We start from the raw sequence: 20,646 nt of genomic DNA on the forward strand, positions 1-20,646 counted from the left end.
GGGGAAACCCAGTGTGACCACATTACTGATGATGGTGTGATTGCGAGCTCCTTGGGTACTAGCATGGGCCATGGAGATGTGCCACCCAGCGCCAGAGCATCTCACAGTGCGGCCCGTGCGAGGGAACAAGGGAGCACTTGATCTAGGGGTCTTTCTAATTGTGGCAAAATACGCATAGCATAACATTGACCGTGTTAATCAATTTGAGTGTACAGTTTGTGGCAGTTAGTACGTTCACATTGTTGTGCCACCATCACCACATCATCTCCAGGACTTCTCATCTTTCCAGACTGAAACTGTCCCCACTAAACTGCTGTCCATGCCTCCTGCCCCTGGCACCCACCCTCCACTTCCTGATGAGTTCCACTACCCGGGGCACCTCATACAGTGTCTGTCTTTGGGACTGGCTCGTCTCACTCAGCATCATGTCCTTCCTCCCATGCATGTCACAGCCTGTGTCAGGACGCCCTTCCTCTTTAAGGCTGAGTAACTTCTCATTGTATGGATGGGCCACACTGTGGTTGCTCATTCATGTGTTGGTGGCACTGGGTTGCTTCCAGGTTTGGGCTCTTGTGAATAATGCTGCTTTGAACATGGGCATCCAAATATTTCTTCCATATCCTGCTTCCAGGTTTGCTGTTTGTGCACCCAGAAGTGGAATTGCTGGGTCATATGCTAATTCTGTGTTTAACTTTTTTGAGGAACCTCCGTACTTTCCCCCCACATTCTGGATTTGGGGCACATTTAAATAGTATGTGTTGGCTGCCTTGATGGAATCCTTTTTCCTGAAGGCCTCTTTTAAAGCTCTCAACGCCCTCACATGTGAGGGTAGAGAGGACAGAACGTGGGCCTGGGAACAAAGAGCCGCCCTGGTCTCCGAGCAGCAGCCAGCGGTGCAGCTTTGGGCAAAGCCCTCTGCACGGAGGGGCTGGGGTTTCCCAGTTACGTTTGGGGGATAGAAAGAAGATAGCTGGTCCTTACCTTTGTTGAGTTAAGGACATGAATCAGTCACTTGTCTCCATCATTTCATAAAAGGTCATGTTGGCATCCAGAGACAGGAAGGACATGATAGAAAAAGAACCTCCCCACAAACTCATGAATGTGGGTGTATGAAACCTCACTGCGTGGTGCATGTTTTGCCATTTGTCAACGACTGGTCCTAGCTTCGCCACCAGATGATACGCGAAAGCAATTGGGCCGTCCAGGACCAGCTGGGGAATTCGTGGGCCCCAGTGCCCTTGTTCAGAAAGTAGCAGGAATTTCAAGATGACAGCAGTAGGACGTTAAACCAAGCCTGGGCCCTGTAGGGGTCACACTCCCCTGAAGCTGGCCTTGGGCAAGGGAACCCTGGGGCCTTCTCTGGCCACTGTTCAAGGACACCCTCTCCAGGAAAAAGCTGAACCAACAGAATTTCAGTGTTTTGTTGTCAAAGGCAATGACATTGTGTCTGTTGTGGAAGATGAAACATCTGACCAGTTTCTGCCTCTTGATCCCATTAGTTAGGTAGAGATTGGTAGTTTTAATGAAAGAATGAACTTGAGCTTGTTAAATAACAATGCTTTTCTCACACCAGGGAATTCACGTGCTCACTCCCGTGAGTCATTCTCCAGACCAGCTTCACCACTACATGGCCAAACGGAAAAAAATGGTCCCTAGTAGATGTAGACATTTGGGTTTGACATTTTCAACATTAAAGATTAATTGGAAAAGAAACCCCAGCTGGTATTCATTTGTTGGGTTTTCTCTGAGAGAGAGATCTAGCCTTCAGTAGATTCTCAGTCATTGCATTGGAATGGAGTTCGTCTTGGTGTTGAGTGGTTGTTGGGAGGGTGAGCCACACTGACCACTGTTCCTGTTAGTGTCTTGCAGTGCGTTTCTGTGTTTTCATATTTTGAAAAAGCTAACATGCACATTCATTGTTAATGTCTTTGCCATCAGCATGCCCTCTGGAATTTTTTTCCTCTTTTCAGATCTGTTTCATTGTTGTTATTATTGTTTCATTTGGCCCATTGAGGAACCATGTGACTATTCCAAACCCCCTCTGCCCCCGAACACTAAAAGGAAAACTACATTAAAAGGACTCTTTATTTTTCAGAATCAATAGTCTTATGTCTTTAAAGAAAATAATAATACCAAGGGCAGTATTTCTTAGAGCCACCTGGCAGTTTTTACTAGAAGCCTCCTCAGAATTCTCCTGTCCATCACGTTCCAAGCGTGTCTCCTCTGCAGCCTCCTCTCTCTCCGTGTGTGAGAGCCACTCAGCCCGCAGGGTTTAGGGAAGCCACCAGGCCGTCGGCCCTCTGCCGGTGCTCCATCTTGCCCCTCGATCTTGCCTTTAAGAAGAGGCTCCGTGTGCGTTTCTGCTCGCTGGTGTTTAATGGGCACCGGTGCACATATAGCCAAAGCTCACATGCATTTTGCAGTATTCCGAGGAAAAGGGCCATTTCTCTTCCTTTATCTGTTTGTGATGTGATATGTTCCAAAGCCGATCCCATCAGCCTGTTACGGTGAAGTTCACTCGCTGTGATGGGCCCCTGCCACCCGGCTGCGGCGGGGGCCGCCGGGAGCACCCGTTTCATGCCACGCTACACGGATCTGGGACCACCTCACTTGACTGGCTCAGGCTCCCTCTCACTTGGCACAGATTTATCTCGATTTATGATTCAGAACAGTTGCTCGCGTTTTTTCCTCACACTGAGTTGCCAAACCATGAGTGTGTGCGTGGCTGCTGCGACTTAGCTGCAATTACTATGTAAAAACACTAGATTTGCGAATTAATTCAAAAACTTCAGTTGTCAAGCTAGCATTAATAAAGGTGCAGGGTAATAAAGGTGTCTGTGCTAAAATCCCAGTGAGATAAGATGGTCTGTGAGTGGAAAACGACAAGGAGGGGGTGCGGAGATGGTAAGAATGTGTGTGCATTGAGGGGTGTAAGTGGGGATTATTTTTTCCTTTAACTTCCCGATCTCATTGTGTTGTTTTACAGCAGGTTAGAAAATGGGGGGAAATGTTGAAAATAAAAGAATCTTGGCTGCCTCTGGAGCAGTCTCGGTGCTTTGCCGTTCTCCGGCAGCATAGCATGCTTTCAGAGTGGCTTTCATGAGAGTTAGACTTGCTCAACTTCTCTCAGCACCCCCTCTCTCCTCCTCCCACCTCCCCTAACCTGGCATCCGGGGACTCCTCCCCTGACCTGCCCCATCCTGTCCATCTCTTGGAAACAGCCCCAGGCCCGACCTCCCCTGACCCCCACCCACCCTTTCTCACCTAAGGTCTGAGCCGGATGAGCTCTAGGCTGGGCTGTGATTTCAGGGACCAGAGAATAAACAGCAGATTCTTTCATTCTGGGGTTGGTTGTCCATGAATGGCCCCTGAGAGAGCAGATGGTGTCCATGCAGCAGGGCGGTGGGTGAGCTCTTGGAGGCTGCGTGCTGGGGCAGTGGGTCCACCCTCGTGTCACCGTGCTGGTGGCACAGAATGGCAGCTGTGGGTCGTGCAGGAGGAGGCCAGGAGGACCCGTCAAGCTCAGGCTTGAAGACTCCAAAGGGTCCCAAGCAGATGGGTGTAAACCACGAGTGGGTGGCTTCCCTGGGGTGCGAGGTGCTGTATGGATCTCTCTGTCCAGACGGAAAGCTGAGCTGAGGTGTTGCTTTGGGTGGACCCGGTGACGGAGGCCTGGTGGACATCGGGCAGTGACAGGCTTCCCTTCCGTCATTTACAACTACCTTCTGAGCAGATGCCTCCCCAGAGGGGAGACCGAGGCCCCGGAGGAGGTGGCGCTGTGCCCGGAGCCTGGCCAGCTGCGACCCTCCCAGAGAGGCCTAGGTCCATCCTCCCGTGAGCACCTGGCCATCGTAGGCACCTACCACGGTGCGAGCTTGAGCTGATTCTGCTCACTCATCAGCCCCATGTTTCCTCACTGCCCGGCCAGTTCTCGCCTGACGGCCCCTGTATGCCTGCCTCGGGCTTGGAAGTAAAATCCTGGGGTTGCCTGGGAACTTTCAGGGATGATGCTGTGTTTGCACTGTTGCGTGTGTCTCACTCAGCCTGGTCAGGTTCCCACGGGCAGGTGTCGGGAGGTGGCCAGTGCTAATGACATAAAGGAACAGAGCGTCAGATCTCACCTTGAACCTCTGGCTAAGGGACAGAGGCGGCGGGGACCCAGCTCTGCTCACGGTGACTGCTGCTCTCAGCCACAGCTTCTGGGACGCGGCAGAGCCACAGGATGTGCACCTGCGCACACTCAGTCCCCCTCCTGGGCGGCCCCAGGTGGCCCCCGCCCCCAGGTCCACCCACCCCCATACCTGAGGCCGGGCAAGGTAACTGTGACTCAGAGAAGTAATAAGCCTAATAGGGTTGACTTTATTTAATTAATAATGATCCTGTTCTCTTCCTCTGAGCTCATAAAACACCCTGCAGGTTGGCAAAAACACTCATAATATTGATCAGAAGTCAGGCGGGATATTTATTTTGTTTCTGCCCCATGAGCATAAATCCTTGTCCGTTGCCTCCTGCTCTCCTCGTGCGGGATTTACAGTGGCCAGTTTCTTAAAAGCTTTCGGTAATTAAAAAATAAATAGCCATCGGGCTTTGTTGACCATCCTCCGTCCGGGGCCTGTCCTCGAAGCCTGCCCCCTTAGCAACGCCGCCGAGGGAGAAGGCATGCGTGCCAGGGGCAGCCAACTGGCTCCCGGGCCGGCCGGCTGCCCCGCAGAGAGGAAGCCCCTGTTTTCCTAGCATATTGTTCCAGCCCCTCTTCCACGCCTCCCCTCCCAGTTCCTGTTTTGCTGGAGGCAGAAAGACACTTTGGAAATTCCTTGCTGCTAGCTCGCCCTTTCTTCCCTCTTCCTCTCCTCGGTCACCCTGTCACTTGCACTGGGCTCCTCCAGCTCCCCCCTCACCCCAGGATCACCCCCACTCCCATGTCCTTTAGAGGCGATGTTGACAAATCCTCTCCCACCCTGAGGCGGGGGTGGGTGTTTCCGAAAGGAACAATGAGACAGGTGACAGTTACAAAAAAAAGTTCTTGGCCTTTTAACATTTGGGGGAAGGGACACCCATAAAAATGAACACATTAGATCTGACACTGGGGGGCTTTCGGGAAGGGCTGTTGCTGCTCAGTGTTTTGTAGAAGCGTCCAGAGGAAGCCTTGTTTGTGGAGATAGGAAGGCAGGCGAGGCCAGGACCACCAGGGACCAGCCCTCACCACTCCAGAGGCGTCAGTCCCACTTAACCCGCCAGGACCCGTGGGGCTTCTGGCTGCTCCTGTCTTTTCCCAAAGCACCACAGAACGTGTCTAAAACCAACCAGAGGCTTTGTAGTGATTTGTCAAAAACTTTCCTTTCTGGGAATCCAAGCCATTAACCTCGCTACCCCTTGGCAGCACGCTGAGCCCTCCCTGCCAGACCCAGATGCAGCTGGTGGCGCTGAGTGTGGCGGCGTCCTTGCAGCCTGGAAATGCACCGTGTCAAGGCACCGCCCGGCCTGGTGTGGCTCCTCCTCGGCTTCTCCGTCTCCGGGAGGGTCTGTGAGAAGGACCCACCGCACCGGGCGTTGTCAGAGTGAGGCCAGTGCTCATGCCAAAGGTGCGGCCCCGTCGCTGACACAGCGAACGTCCTTAACCCCTGGCTCTGACCCCAGAGAAGGTGTCCTGGTGTAACAGTGCCGCCATTGCCACAGTGATTCTCTGTATAAGCACCTGTCCGTTGATTGACCACTGGAAACCCTCACGGGGCTCACGCAGGATTGTAAATAAAGATGGAAGAGCGATGAGAAAGGCAGCGGTCTGTTAAAAAACAGCAAACGCTGTCGAGGGCCACGGCCCAGGCCACAGCGTTTACACTCACGTGAGAACAGGAGGGGCCAGTTCACACACCAGCCACGTGATGGCTGGCGACACCAGCCCCCCAACAGCACCCCTTCTGTTACTTGCAGCAGATCAACCCTCACAGGGGCCTTTGTCGCCATGGTCATCCACAGTGTCACAGGCCCTGGTGGCATTCTCGGCCTCTGGACACCTCCATCCCAGACCTCTTCTGCCTTGTAAGTGACCTTCATGTGTCCCCTAGAGCCAAGTGCTGTGGGGTCTGCCAGCAGCAGAAGCCTGGCCCTCACCCAGGACTGACCCTCATGACCAGAGACTGACCCGGCTCGGCCCACACATGCCGACAGGCCACCCCTGGTGCCACAGGCACTGGAGCACAGCCCTGCTTCCCCACAACCCTCCCCTTGGACACTTTATTATAAACATCACTGCCATGGCCCCACCGCCTGCCTTCATGATCTCCTTGTCTACGCTAACCTTGATCCTTCACCCGCTGAGTTTATCTCCTCGCTGTCTGACATTCATAGTCCCCGGGAGTGGCTAGCACCACAGTGGGCAGGATGGGAGCAGGGTCAGGGCACGCTCAGGCAGGCATGGCCAGAAAGCCCTCCTGTCCATCCCAACATCATTTCCCCCACCCCCCGCCTGTCCATCCCAAGCAGGTTGGGAGAGAGCTCAGTCCCTGCGGCCCAGCCACACAAGCCCCAAGCGTGTCCTGAAGGCCCTCAGGGACCCCAGCCCTGTCCTGCCTGGATAGAGCAGGGTCCCAGGCCTTCCAGCCCTGCCGCCCTATTTCAAGAAAGGGGAAAACTGTTGTCTCTCTAAGTTCTCCACCCTCCCCTCTCTGGAACTTGGAACATATTGACACATCTCTTTTTCCCGTGAAGCCTTGCTTTTTTTGTCAGAATTTCTCCAAGTATGGCCACAGGTGAGCGTTTTGCTCAGTATTTGGTGTGTGGCTTCTTTGTAAAAACATGGAAGGTGCTCCAGGGTCCCTTGAAGAGCCCGTGTTATCAGGCATTGTCTGTAGCAGTTACTGTCGTCACCCTCAGCGTTGTCACAGCGAGCACGCCTTGGAGTGGAGACGGCCTCATCACTGGCCCTCGCGGCATCGCCTGCGCCAGCAGGTGCCTGCATGTGCCAGGCACGGAAGCTGCAGGTTGGAGGTAGGCTGTATCCCAGGGATCATCTTTGGGGGACACACAGAGCCTTGGCCATGCCATCACCCCTCAAGGTCAAGTGTGGCAAAGCCTGGTCTGTTGGGCTGCAGGACCCGAGCACCATCCGAGCCCAGCAGAGCTCTGAGAGCCTCAGTGGACACACAGCTCCTGCTGCCTTACCCACCCACCCCCATCCTCTGATCCCCAAATCCTGTGGCTCACACACCACGTGATCTCTTGGACGGGGCCCGGGGAGGAGGGGATACACCTACAAAATACCTCTGTTTTAGGCAGGAAGAGAAGAAAATGTTTACTCCCTTGCCTTCGATTGTGTCTTTATTTGGGGGGAATTTGCTCAGTGTGCCTGTCTTCTGATTAGTTGCCCGTTCTCTCATTTTCTCCCGCTCTGTGCGGTTGATTTATTTAAAGGTGTGTCAGCAAGGGGCTCAAATGAGGAGCCAGCCTCCTCCTTCCTGCTGACGGCCGGCCATGCCAATAATTCATTTTTTAGCTCATTAGCTAACAGGGGCTGTGAGCAGCGGGCCTCCGGGGGATTGGAATGAGGGGAGGTGATGTACTGCCGGCTCCTCTGCTCTTGAACTGGCCTTCCTTGGGGGAGATTAAAGCACAGCCAAGACAGGGAGTCCCGGAGGCGAGACTGGGACATCAGGGCGACAATGAGGGTGTTTGTGCTTCTGCATCATGGCTGCTTGGGGCGAATGGTTTTAACAGAATATTTGGTTTTAGGCAGAAAAAGCATCTTTGTTTGCGTGTCCACCTTTAACATGTGAACTGTTGGCACAGAAACCAAAAGAGAATGACAGAGAACTGGAGGCTTAAATAGCAGACATTGACCTTCTCACAGCTCTGGAGGCTGGAAGTCCAAGGTCAAGGTATCGGCAGGGTTGGTTTCTGGTAAAGCCTCTTCCTGGCTTGCAGATGGCAACCCCTCGCTGTGTTCTCACATGGTCTGTCTCTTCCCTGTGTGCACACAGAGAGACAGACGGACAAAGAGAAAGAGAAAGAGAGGTGTCCAGTGTCTCATAAAGCACCAGTCCCATCAGATTGGGTCCTACTCTCATGACTTCATTTAACCTGAATTACCTGCTACACACTCTACCTCCGAACGCATTACAACTGGGCATCGGGGGGTCAACATTTGCACTCGGGGAGGGAACATAACTCAGTCCAAACTTCCAGGAAGACTTTAGACATCTCAAGGCTGTAGGCAAGGGCTGGCCAGACTTGGCCAAGAGATCCTAACAGCCAGGGGATATGTGAACCAACTGAGCACCCCTCGCCCCAGTGCCTCGGGGCCTCCTGCCTGGGAGGAGGGGTGGCCCATAAGACACGGATGGGTTTATCAAGGCCCCTGGCCAGGGCCCTCTCTCACCCTGCCAGGCACGGTGACCATGGGAAGTTCATTTGTACAGACAACTGGGATTTAGAGACCGAAGCATCCCACAGGCACTTCGGCCCCACCCGCCGTGTAGACAGCACGGCTGTGTCGCACACACAGCACCCCAGAGGCGAGCTCTTACCTACCTGATAGCAAAGTGACATTACAGATGTTATTCTTTTCACTCACAACACCCTCCACAGCTGCCCTGTGCAGAGTGACAGCTGTGGCCAGCACATCGTCCAGACACGTGGCCTCAACATCCACAGCCACCGTGCCTGCTGTAGACATCACTGCGCCCATTTTATGGATGAAGAAAGGCAGACCAAGGAGTTAGGGAGGTTGCAAGAGTCTGCAGCACGGAGAACAAAGCAGACACACGAACCCCATGTTCTCTAATGCTGATGCCACGGCTATTTCCTCTCCCTGTGGTCTCTGCAAAAAGCACCCTGATTTCAGCTTCCCCTAGTGTGTCGGGGGCGGGGGGAGGGGGGCAACAAGCCCAGGAAAGGGGGTCTATGTATAGTAATAGTACCCAGAATGCCCACTGGAGTCTTCTGCCCCTGTGGGCTGGATTTCAGCTGCAGAAAAGAAGCACCTGGTGCCAAAACCGGTTTGGCTCAGTGGATAGAGCGTCGGCTTGCGGACTGAAAGGTCCCAGGTTCGATTCCGGTCAAGGGCATGTACCTGGGTTGCGGGCACCTCCCCAATAGGAGATGTGCAGGAGGCAGCTGATCGATGTTTCTCTCTCATCTATGTTTCTAACTCTCTATCTCTCTCCCTTCCTCTCTGTAAAAAATCAATAAAATATATTTAAAAAAAAAAAAAAAAGAAGCACCTGGAACAGCAGGGAGCCCAGTGGCCTGACTTCTCGGCTTTCTGTCTGCCTCTTGGTGTCTGAAAATACACCGAAACATTGCAGTCCTGTGGGATCCAGAAGTGGGATCCACAGCACAAGAAGCTCTGGTGAAAAGCTGTGGTTCTGTCCAATAGTAAAAGCCACACCTTGATCAGACCTGGGGGTGTCCTAGTGGAGGGGGAGGGGCATGGGGCAGGGAGAGGCAGCCCACCCAGAGGCCACCTGGAGGCTCTGCACCTGCCTGGTCCCTTGCAGTGCCCTCGGGCGTGCGTGTGTCAGCCTGTTCTGCAGGTGTTGGAGGTGCTGAAGCCCTCATCAGGAATAGTCACCCTGCCCCCCCCCCCCCCCGCAGGGTCGCAGGTGGGCCAGCCGAGAGGCTAACGCAGCCCCTCCGACGCCCTGCCCCTAGGTCCGTACATGTACACACAGTATTAGAGCCTTCCCCTGGTAAGGTGCCCCAAAGAGCCAGCATTTTTAGCCCCACCCAACCCAGAACCACCTTTAAACACTGACTTTTCAGAGCAGAGCACACTTTAAACAGGATGCTCATTCAGACGCGGGTTGTCGAGTTCAGTGAATTCAGGTGAACTTGTCTGTGGGGTGACGGCCACCCCGCACATGCCCCACAGGAGAGGATGCAGAAGCTGTGGGCTCACCCTCATTCTTTGGGGCATTTGAATATCACAAAGAAAATGGAATCATTGCGGCTCGGACTAGATTTCCACGTTCTGCTCTTCGGTTCATCCCTGGGTGACTGGCAGTGAGGATTAAAACCAAGCAGAGCAGAATAAAACAGCTCTGATTTTAATGCCTACCCCAAATTAGAGTTAGCAAATTGGAACTTGAAGACCTGGACGTATCCTTCACCACTGTTGCTTTTCATCTCATTCACGTCTGGCTCTTTCTCGTGGGTGATTTATGAAATGCATCAACATATGCTTAATACATTTTAAATAAGGTTCTTAAATAGCTTGAGCTCGCGGTGTGGCTGGGGCGTCCGACTCTCGCCTGCGCTGCTGTCCCAGGGACGTTGCCCATGTGCAGGGGCCTGTGTTTTGGCCCAAGTGGAGACAACACGCCTGTCCCTGCAGGAGCCAGGGCCGCGTTTGGGGGTGCTGGGGCGGCTGCTCAGCTGCAGCCCAGAGTTCGGCCTGGAAATCTCCACATGGAAAGGGTCAGGGGTCACTGTGGGGTCACTCGCACGGACCAGGAAGTGAAGCACAACTAATCCTGACTCACTGTGGAGGGATCTGTTTGCCTAAGTATTTAAAGCAGATTAGGGCTCACCAGACACTACCGCCAGGAGCAGTGTCAACACGGGTAAAAGGTGTAAACAAGGCTTTTTCCGTCCTTCGGAAGGAAAAACGTCCGGGTAATGAGTTTTCTCCTGGAGAGCCGGCCCTCAGTGCCGTCTCCCTCGCTGGGCCTGGGCCTGGTTGCTCCGCCGGGAGAATGCTGGGTTTCGGAGCGGTGGTGAGCGCTGTGCCTTTAAGTCCCTGTGGGCAATTGCAGCCACTCCATATCTGCAGGGCTTTCCTTCTCCTTTCCGGCCTCTCAGAAGCATCTGCCCGGACAGCGCCCCTTCCCCTGCTCCCCTGACCCTCCTCACCTGAGAGCTGCTTGCTTCTGTCTCTTGCATTTTCCTGCCCTCCGACCTTTTTTTTCCTAACAGTGCTGCAAAGTGTTGAGAGCTGCTGAGCTATTTTCAACTAAAACCACACGCCACCTGGTAGCCAGGGAATGCCAGTCAGTGGCCGGGGTCCCATCCTCCGGGTCACCATAAACACACCTTGCTGTTGGTACTTCCTTTTCACCCTATCCCCCCACCCCTTTCTCCCAGCCCTCCTCCCGGGGTCACAGGCAGTGTCCTGGCCCCTTTGGAGGAGGCGTGAGCGTTGTCCTCACACCCACCCAGCTCCTGAAGCTCATTCTCCATGAACTGTGCTGTTGGGGGAGGGGCCCCAGCTGCCACTGTGACTACAACCAAGGCTCCACCCCCTTCCCCAACCTCATCCCTCCTCCGCACCCCTAGCCCAGCTCTGGCTTGGCAGCTGGTCCTGTCTCCTCGCCTGGGCCCTACGCATTCCCTCACTTAAGGAGTCAGGGACGTGATGGCAGAGTTGCTCAGGGTGACGGGGGCAGCTGTGTCTTCTCTAACCCTCCCCGTTCGCCTCTGCCTTCCATACGGGGTTTGTAGCAGTGGGCTCTTCACTGGAAGTGTCTATGTGGTTCTCAACCTTCCTAATGCCGCGACCCTTTAATACAGTTCCTCATGTTGTAGTGACCCCCAACCATAAAATTATGTTCGTTGCTACTTCATCACTGTAATTTTGCTACTGTTATGAATCGTAATGTAAATATCTGATATGCAGGATGTATTTTCATTGTTCGTGACCCACAGGTTGAGAACCGCAGGCTAGAGCCCCAGGAGACCTCACTCCTGGGAGGTCTAAGAGCAGGTCACACCCGGTTGGGCGGTCCACCACTATCCTGCCCCACCTCCAGCCCCGCGCCCTCAATCCTGACTCTCCGTTGTCCTTGCGGGAGAATGGCCCTCCATGCGGGTGGCACCGCCCTGCCCTGTGCCCGATGGGTGCTGGGCCGGAGCGGGATTCCTCAGGGGCACAAACTCTGCAGGGAAAGCAAAGGAAATCAAGTGAGAGCTCAAGGCATGGACAGGGCAATGCTAAGTTACACTGCACTGACACCTCACGGCATCAGAACCGCCTGCCGGGCTGGTTGAAACACCCTCCTCTGCGGTCCTGATTCATGAGGCCTGGGGACCTGCATTGCTACCAGTTCCCCCGGGGTGCCGGTGCCGCTGGTGGGGTGCCCCACTTTGTGAACCAGAGGTGAACCTCTCCCCCGGGCCTCCCCACGCTGGCAAAGACACTTGTCTCCCATTGTTTCTCTTCCCCTTCCACGCTTCCTGGTGAGCAGGGTGCCGGGACAGGGGTGCCGCCTCAGTGGCCCTGCCTGACTGTGACCATGCCTGCCTCTTGCAGGGAAGAGAAGGAGCGGTGGATCCGGGCCAAGTATGAGCAGAAGCTCTTCCTGGCCCCGCTGCCCTGCACCGAGCTGTCCCTGGGCCAGCACCTGCTGCGGGCCACGGCCGACGAAGACCTGCGGGCGGTCATCCTGCTGCTGGCACACGGCTCCCGGGACGAGGTGAATGAGACCTGCGGGGAAGGCGACGGCCGCACGGCGCTGCACCTGGCCTGCCGCAAGGGGAACGTGGTCCTGGCGCAGCTCCTGATCTGGGTAGGTCGCCCGATTGCCCGGCCAGGGGCGGAGGCACTGTGGGCACCGCGGGTGCCAGCCTGGATGTGGGCAGCATTAGCAGTCGGGAACCCAGGACTCCGTGTGGAGGCTCCTGCCGTGAGGGCTCACCTGTGTGAGGCCTCCTGAGAAAAGGCAGGAAGGAAGTCAGTGGATGTGCCTTCTCCGGTGGGAACTCTTCGTTCACCTTTTTATTTTTAGGGTACCCGTTTGGGTCCATCATGGTGGGTGGGGGTCTCTTGTCTTTGTCCACACACACACAAAAAAAAACCAACAAAAAACTCCCATTATTTTTTAGGAGGTAGGGATAGACAAGAAGGATAAAAACTGAATGGATTACAAACGTTGGGGTTTTTCATTCACATAACACAAAAATAGTAGACCCTAAACTGTGAGATTTGATGTGGTAGGAGTTTGTCAAAGGGCTTTGTCTGGGCTATTCTGATTAATTTTTATTGGGGAAAATTTTTAATTCCCAACAAAACATTTGTCATGAAGCTGGAATGGGGAGAGAATTAGATGCCCAGATATCAAAATCACTCAAATGTTCAGCTTCACTGTAACAATTGTGTGTTAGTCAGTTCGGGCTGCTCTAACAAATACCACAGACTGGGGACTTCAACAACAGAAATTTATTTTCTCACAGTCGCCGAAGCCAAAAGTCCCAGATCAAGGTGAGGGCCAGGTCGCAGATGCCTTCCCTCCCTGTGTCTTCATGGGGCCTTTCCTGTGTGTGAGTGCATCCCTGGTGTCTCCTCCTCTTCTTAGGACACCATTCCTATTGGATTAGGGCCCCACCCATATGACCTTCATTACCTCTCTGAAGGCCCTGTCTCCAAAGACAGCAGCACCTTGGTTCTCGGACTTAATTCATTCCAGAAGGCTGTTCGAGAAGCGATTTGTTCGGAAACCAACTCATTTTTTCCCATTAAAAATAATATAAATTGAATTAATCTGTTCTAGACCCCCAAATGATTGATTCCCTGTTTTAACCTTTCTTATATACAGTACATGTCTCACGTACTGTTTAACCTATAAACACACACTTCTTTTCTTCATTTATCAAACCACCCCTCCTAGCCTCAATCACTTTCAGCACTTGGTCCAGGGGTGTCTTTCAGATCAGCGTGCAGTCTTTGCTTGTTCAGATATCCCTGCCTCCGAAATGCCTCACTGGCTCATGCTCTTCCTTTATCCAATCAACAACAGTTTTTCACTTGCCTGTGATCATTGTTTCTTTCACACCCTTAGCAACGTTAGCACTCTTGATGGCCTCTTCATGTTTTAAACTTGTGCTAATTGTTGATTTGCAAGCAACAAAAGGCAGTCTCTCCTTCGTTGCCTGAGAAACGCCTTTTGTCATGCTGAGGTATCAGCATAAAAGGGTTGTCAGGTCAAAAACTGAAGTTTGGTTGACAACCGAGACATTTTTTTCTGTGAACAACTTGGTCAGGAACCGAATTGTTCAAGATGGGAGACCTTTGAGAAGCAAGGTTTGACTGTACAGTCACGTTCTGAAGTGCTGGGGTTAGGACTCCACCCTATGGACTTGCGCGGGGGAGGAGGGAAGCAGAGTTTCATAACAAATTGCATACCGTCTTTCCCTCCAAAAGTCCTTTTAATTGCATCGCTCCATGCTGGCAAGAGTCCTAAATACTGTTGGGAGTGGAAGTCAGTCCACCCTTTTTTAAAAATATATAGATTTTTTATTGATTTGATTATTTTTCTTTTCTAGAGAGAAGCATCAATCAGTTACCTCCCATATCAACGTTTCGCTCTCATATGCATGTTTCAAACAGGCAATTTTTGGTGCATAGGACTCCGCTCTAAACAACTGCGCCACCTGGCCAGCATCGGTCCACCCATTTCCTTTCTTTATTTATTGATTGATTTTAGAGAAAGGAAGCAAGAGAGAGAAAAACATCGATTCATTGTTCCACCTATTTATGCACTCATTGGTTGCTCCTTGTATGTGCCTGACCGGGGGTTGAATCTGCAACCTTGGCGTATCGGGACGAGCTCTAACCAACCGAGCCTGGTGGCCAGGGCCGCCATCCTTTTCAAGAGCAAGAACCACGGAAGTGTTAGTGCAGTGCGCCTCGTATCTCCCTGTCTTCTCAGCATCTAGTAATCAGAGACCCTGAGAAACATCCGTGTGAGGGCGCACATCACAGCACAATGTATGCCAGTGACCGTGTTACACGGAGCGCATGGCAGCCGAGGGCAGAGCCCGAGCTAGTTCACGCGGAGGAGTACCGGGTGGCTATAACCTGTCATGCTTTTGCATAATTTTTAATGATGTGAGAAAATGATCCCAGTACAGTGTTCAGTAAAGGGGAAAAAAAGATACGCATTACTTGTGTAAGTTTTACCGCAATTACACATTTAGACCCAAAGGAAAACCATTTGAAGGAAATACGCGGAACTATTAACCAAGATTATCCATGGATAGGTTATAGGCGATTTTTTCTTAACTCTTACGTATTAACTGTGTGTGACCCACAGTGAAAACAAATTGCCTCTGAGATTTTAGAATGATCGTTATTTTGTGTTTACAATTGCAAGGTCAAAACAGACATAGCAAAACTAGAGTCACCCGTGGTCCATTTCAGTTGCACAGAGGAGGGGCTTTGAGTTGCAAAAGCACATTCTTGCCTGGAAGCATGCACCTCGGAGCCAGGTTGTCCTCCAACACCGGGCAGGCGGTCGCCGTCCTCGGCTGCCCCGGCCTCCTCCCCCTGGACACTAACATGGCTCTGTTGCCTCCGCAGTACGGGGTGGACGTCATGGCCCGCGACGCACACGGGAACACGGCGCTGGCCTATGCCCGGCAGGCCTCCAGCCAGGAGTGCATCGAGGTCCTGCTGCAGTACGGCTGCCCCGACGAGCGCTTCGTGCTCATGGCCACCCCCAACCTGTCCCGGAAGAGCAATAACCGGAACAGCGGCAGCGGGCGGGTGCCCACCATCATCTGAGGGGCGTCGGCGCCCCCCGCCCGCCACCCCTCCCTCTTCCTGGTGGTCACCTGCCACCCACCCACCCTCCCTCACCCGCAGTGAAATCACAGAACCTGGACAGTCCTCACGGAGGCGAAGACGAGGCCCGGAGGCTGCAGGATCGATCGTTTCCACGAACTCCCCCACTCGACAAGAGGAGCGACCGGCTGGCCTCGGTTGGTTGATGATAGCACACGGCGCGGGACCCGGTCCCGTGGCCTAGAGACAGAGCTCGGCACAAGGGGCAGGGATGGACAGAGGGGGAGGGAGGCAGCAGCAAGGAGACGGGAACTCTCCTTAACTGGCGGTTAAGCACATCAGTACATTTCACCTCTACCGCACGGAACACTTGCATCCATCTCATCTCTTCTCCGAGGAGCTTGACGGCATAAATCAGGAGCAAGCCGAGTTTGTCAGGTCTGAAGCCCCTATGATGGTGTGTGTCAAATCAGTTGTAGCTAATCTGTCCCGGGAGAATGCTGGCTTCATTACACTTGTATAGTTGAGTTCTTGCAGCATTACCGCTGTTTAATAGAACATGATTAGTCATCACCGGGAAGAAAGCATATTAGCCGAGGAGGCAGTTACGCAGCACGCTCCGGTGATTGCCGCGATGTGATTGCAATACTCTTAGAAGCATCATATTATCCCAGACATGTTCTTCCGAGCCCTTGGAGCCCTCCTTTCTAAATTCACTGTCATAATTTAGTATCTGTTTAATTTTTCAGTCCAAAGAGAGGAAATCAGTTGCTGAGTAGTATTTGACGGCAGTCTCCTTGGTGCAAAAACAAAATGGGAAAAATAAATAAGAGCAACTCAGAAATTCCGGAGGAAATCACGAATTTCAGCCGACAGTGACATGCCGGGTGCATTTAGGAAGCCGGGTAAATGCATAAAAAGCTACCCCCACCCCCACCCCCCGAACAGGAGAGAGATTTTATGTCCTTTTGCCAAGGTGGACGTCTGGGTCTCAGTCACTCCCGGGCCACGGTGCCCAGGTCGCACAGGCTCCCGTGTTGCGTCTTCAGATGAGATGTGTGGAAATGTATTGGAATAAAAGAAGTTCATAAATATGCATTGATTTTTGTACAGACGAATGGCACCTCTGTTAATTTATAAATGGAACTGGATGTGAACTAATAATGTGCAACTAGTTGAGATAAGCGGGTTACAGATCATTGTACATGGAGAGTGTTCGCAGCGGTAAACACTTCCATTAACGTGATATACAGCTTTGAAAAGGGGGCGCATCAGAATAAGATGGTAGTGCAATTTGCTTATTAAAATCGAGAAAGAGAAGAAAAAAAAGGCCCAAGCCTATTAGAGAGTGGGGAGGGGGCATGTGAGCCCTCACTTAGATCTGAGACCGCTTTTGCTGGCCAGGGGGAGGGGCTCTGCCACGCAGGGCACAATTTCCCAAATGCCAGACAGACCCGGTGCTTGGCAGTGGTAGACGGGGACCCCCACCGATGGTTCTGTGGCACAGACCGGCCCACAAGAATCCCTCAGGCTGACTTGGTGGCCGGGCCGTCCATTTCAGTACAGCCCCTGAGTGTCATCATGGGATCAGGCTGCTTCAGGCTTCAGCCACCTCCAGCATGGTGGCTAAACACAGTAACGCAAATCCGGACACCCTGGGTTAAAAAGGAAAGGGGCGGGGTGTGCCCGGAGTCCAGGGGCAGTGTGGCAGGGAAGAGGGTGGGAGCGTGGCAGGGAACACGGGCTGACCCGGCCCAGGACCACAGGACCACGTTCGCCCGGCAGCCTCGGAACATTCCTTGCTCCCCTATAGTAAATCTTCTATTTTGTAAGAGTTTTTCCTCTTCTTTCACTTTTTTTTAAAAAAATTAAAGTGGGTGGGAATAAATAAAGCTTTATACAGAAGTTATATGGAGGCCAGTGTTCCGTGGGCACCTGTAAGCTCCCTTCAGCTCCGGGGAACGTGGCCGTTTCCACAAAGGCCAGGTGCAGACAGCAGGCCCGGGTCCCTCCGCCGAGTTCAGGGCTGTGCGCCGCCGCTGTGTGGTGGTGGTAAACGTGAACAGGAAGAAAAGTCGTTGCCTGTTTTTGAAGAAGCAGCACTGCCCTAACCCAGCTCCACACACTTAGCCTCCACGCAGCCGCTAGCACAGACTGTATGTAGTGAGCACAGATAGAGTATAAATGAAATTCTTAAGTTATTTCATCGTAGTGAGTCCCCACTGTAGGGATGCTTTATCACAGTGAAGCCTTCTGAAAGGAAAGGGGATTCCTCGTAAGGCTTCTCTGGGGATGTATATGAGTATGTACATATGATTATATGTGTTTATAATATAATATTTTCCCAAATGACTTGTTTTTTCACAGCCTTTCACGGCCCGAATGCTAGATTGGTTCTCCCCCTTCCCTCCCTCCAGCACGGGGACCTCACGGTTCCTCCTGGGAAAACTCGGCCCCTCTTCTGCTCTTTTCAGTGACGGTGGTGGCTCCAGGGGGCAGCCTGCTTTCTTGAGTTTGGGCAACAGAGGAAAGGCATCTGTGGGTCCCCAGGGTTTTGTTTCCCGGCCCAGGTGACGGGGAGCTAATGTTTGTATCTCGGTATCAGACTAGAAGCCCTTTGCCGACAGCGCTGTCGACCCATCTGAGAGCCTCACTAACCCCCGGGCTGGGCAGCAAGGACCAGGCTGGTGTCAGGAAGAACAGTTTGGGGCGGGGCCTGAGTTTGCATTGTTTGTGTCCTTGTGCGTCCTATGAAGTGACGGTGCCGTGAGAACCCACACGCCCTTCCTGCTCAGAATTCACGTTTTCCCTTGGAGGAGAAACCGCCGCTGGAGAAGGCAGGCGGTCACTCGTGAGGGTGGCCGCGGTGACCTCGCTGGGTTCCTTCCGCGGCGAAGAAAACCCCGCAGAGGAAGTAGCCTTGATTCTGACCCGGCGTGGGTGAGCCTTGAGGACCAGGGTGGACAGGCGGTTTCCGAAGCCCAGAACCCTAGTCGTGGTCCCCTGTCCCTTTCATTTCCTGTCCTCCCAGGAGGTGAGCAGCCTGAGGGTGAGTGAGTGACGTGCTCACGTGTCCTCGGTGCCCCGGCAGGTGCAGTTTCCTGTCGCCTGGTGAGCACACACCGTGTGTGATTATCCCCGACAGCGGCGATGGCGGCAGGTGCTTGCTGGTCACAGGGCTGTAGGGCGCAGAGCGGGCAGCTCTTACTGACCTGCCCGGGGCTGGAGGCCCAGGTCAGCACCTCCCTGCGGGCCGTGAGTCGGGCAGTGCAGGGCCTTGGCCCCTTCCGCCCCTCTCCTGAGGAGTCCGCTTGGACCGGCCTCTGCCATCCAGCGTAGCCCCCGTCTGTCCCAGTTTACAGAGTCCTCACATATGCAGGGTCAGTCCCCACATGTGCAAAGAAGCCGTCACTGACCTCATAGGGGAAAAGCAGGCCCAGCGAGACAGCCGGCCCAGGGTCAGGCCGCCCGGGGTCACCGCTTCGCTGTCACACCTGTGCAGCCTCGGGCGCGCCTCCAGCTTCTCGCACTTTCCTCATCTGGCACTGGGGTGGCCTGGCAGGAGGTGGTGACATGTCAGACCAGCGTGGCGAATGGGAGCCCGATGCCCAGCCAGGGGCTGGATGCTCAGAGATGGGTGTGTTTATTAAGAACTGAGAGGTGGGTAGGACCAAAGCCAGAGCACAGGCCCTGAGAGCTGCCCGAGTTGGCGCCGTGTCCCCGGGAGCTGGTGACGCACCTGTACTCCCCTCCGTGTGAGCCTCTGACCCTCTCTCTGCTGAGCCTGTTGCTGCTCAGAGGCCCCTGCCCCCGAAGGCCCTCTCCCCAGGGGGATGAGCCCAAACTGCCCAGTTACCATCCCGGCACCCCTCTTCAGTCCGAGATTGATCTTCCAGAGGCAAAACAAGGGTGGAGCCTTGCCCTATGCCACTCGTAATGTTGCCTTAGGCCCAAGATGACACCCTGTCCCCTGCTCCTCGTTGTGTGGCTGGCGTGGACAGGCCCCTCCCTTCAGATGCCACCTCTGGGCGCCACGAGGCTGCTGTGTCACACTCCTGTTTGGTCCTCGTTTCCGGGTCCTTCTACCTCCTCTGAACGTCGGGGCCTGCGGAGGGCACCCTGGCTGGCAGGTGTGGCTCTGGTCACTGCCACCCTCGCTGTCTCCTCTCCCTCCCTGGGCATCACCTCTGGGGCTGCCTTCCCGTTGTTCACTTGTCTTGTGCCTGCACCTGGCGGTCGCATCTTCCCCCTCGAGTTGCCAACGGGTCCTGTCCATCCCCCCTCCCAGCTTCGCTCATGGATTGACATGGGTCCCCATGGCTCCAACTCTGCCAGCCCTTTCTCCTTGCATTTAGAATGTTCTGGAAACCAGGAGGACATCCACATTCCCGCCTAGGGAGGCTCAGAAGCCTGGCAACATGTAGCTGCTCTAAGAGTGTGGTGAGGTCCCAGACACGTCCCAAAAGGCAGAATCAGAAACAGATCCGTTACTCCATGGACTGCTTCCCGCCCCCACTGCTCGCTCTCTCACTCTCTCTCTCTCTCTCTCTCTCTCTCTCTCTCTCTCTTTCTCTCTCTCTCTCTCACACACACACACATACACACACACACACACACACACATACACGCCCACAAGGCCAGTGCGACTTTCCTAGAACTCCCCTGGGTTGTACTTATGTCCTTCAAGCACACACATTGAAAAGCAGCTGGGAGGGAATTCAGCTAGAATGTGCGGGCGATGCACATCTTTCTTCCGCAGGAATTAGTTTATTTCTGACCCCTCCTCCAGCGTGGGCAGGCTTCGCACCTTGTGGGCCGTGTGTCGGAGTGACTTTCACCCCCATCCTTCACCAAAAAGCCAAATAAGGGCCTTTGGCATCAAGACTTGCGTTTTTGCCCTCGGCCATGATCGCCATGTCTTTCTCATCTGGGTTCCCCCCTGCTCTCTGCGGGAAGCTGTGGTCAGTGAGTCTGGTGTGGGCCACACCCCAGGGCGGCCAGGCCAGGGCCCAGGTGTGCTGCCGAGAGGCGGGTCCGCCCCCTCTGCCCTGTGTCCTGCACTGGGGGCCTGCCTTTTAGTCCCTGTGTCCGACTCCTTCCCAGAGAGAGCGGGAGCCCTGGGGGCGACGCCGGCACTGCCAGGAAGCAGGCGC

At 54.0% G+C, this 20,646-nt stretch overlaps 1 protein-coding gene across 1 annotated transcript in view; it reads left to right on the forward strand.

Annotated features, from left to right (window-relative positions):
• Window positions 1–16,805, forward strand: part of AGAP1 (ArfGAP with GTPase domain, ankyrin repeat and PH domain 1) — a gene marked incomplete at its 5' end in the record, with an annotated part of 295,221 nt that extends 278,416 nt beyond the window's left edge. The window contains 2 exons of the mRNA XM_081096019.1: window positions 12,245–12,500; window positions 15,290–16,805. Coding sequence (XP_080952145.1) covers window positions 12,245–12,500; window positions 15,290–15,493 — 460 coding nt within the window. The 3' untranslated portion in view covers window positions 15,494–16,805. The remainder of the gene's footprint in view (window positions 1–12,244; window positions 12,501–15,289) is intronic.
• Window positions 16,806–20,646: the final 3,841 nt, after the last annotated feature.

The sequence above is a fragment of the Myotis nattereri genome, assembly GCF_964212035.1.
Source record: "Myotis nattereri genome assembly, chromosome: 7".
Classification (NCBI taxonomy): Eukaryota; Metazoa; Chordata; class Mammalia; order Chiroptera; family Vespertilionidae; genus Myotis; species Myotis nattereri.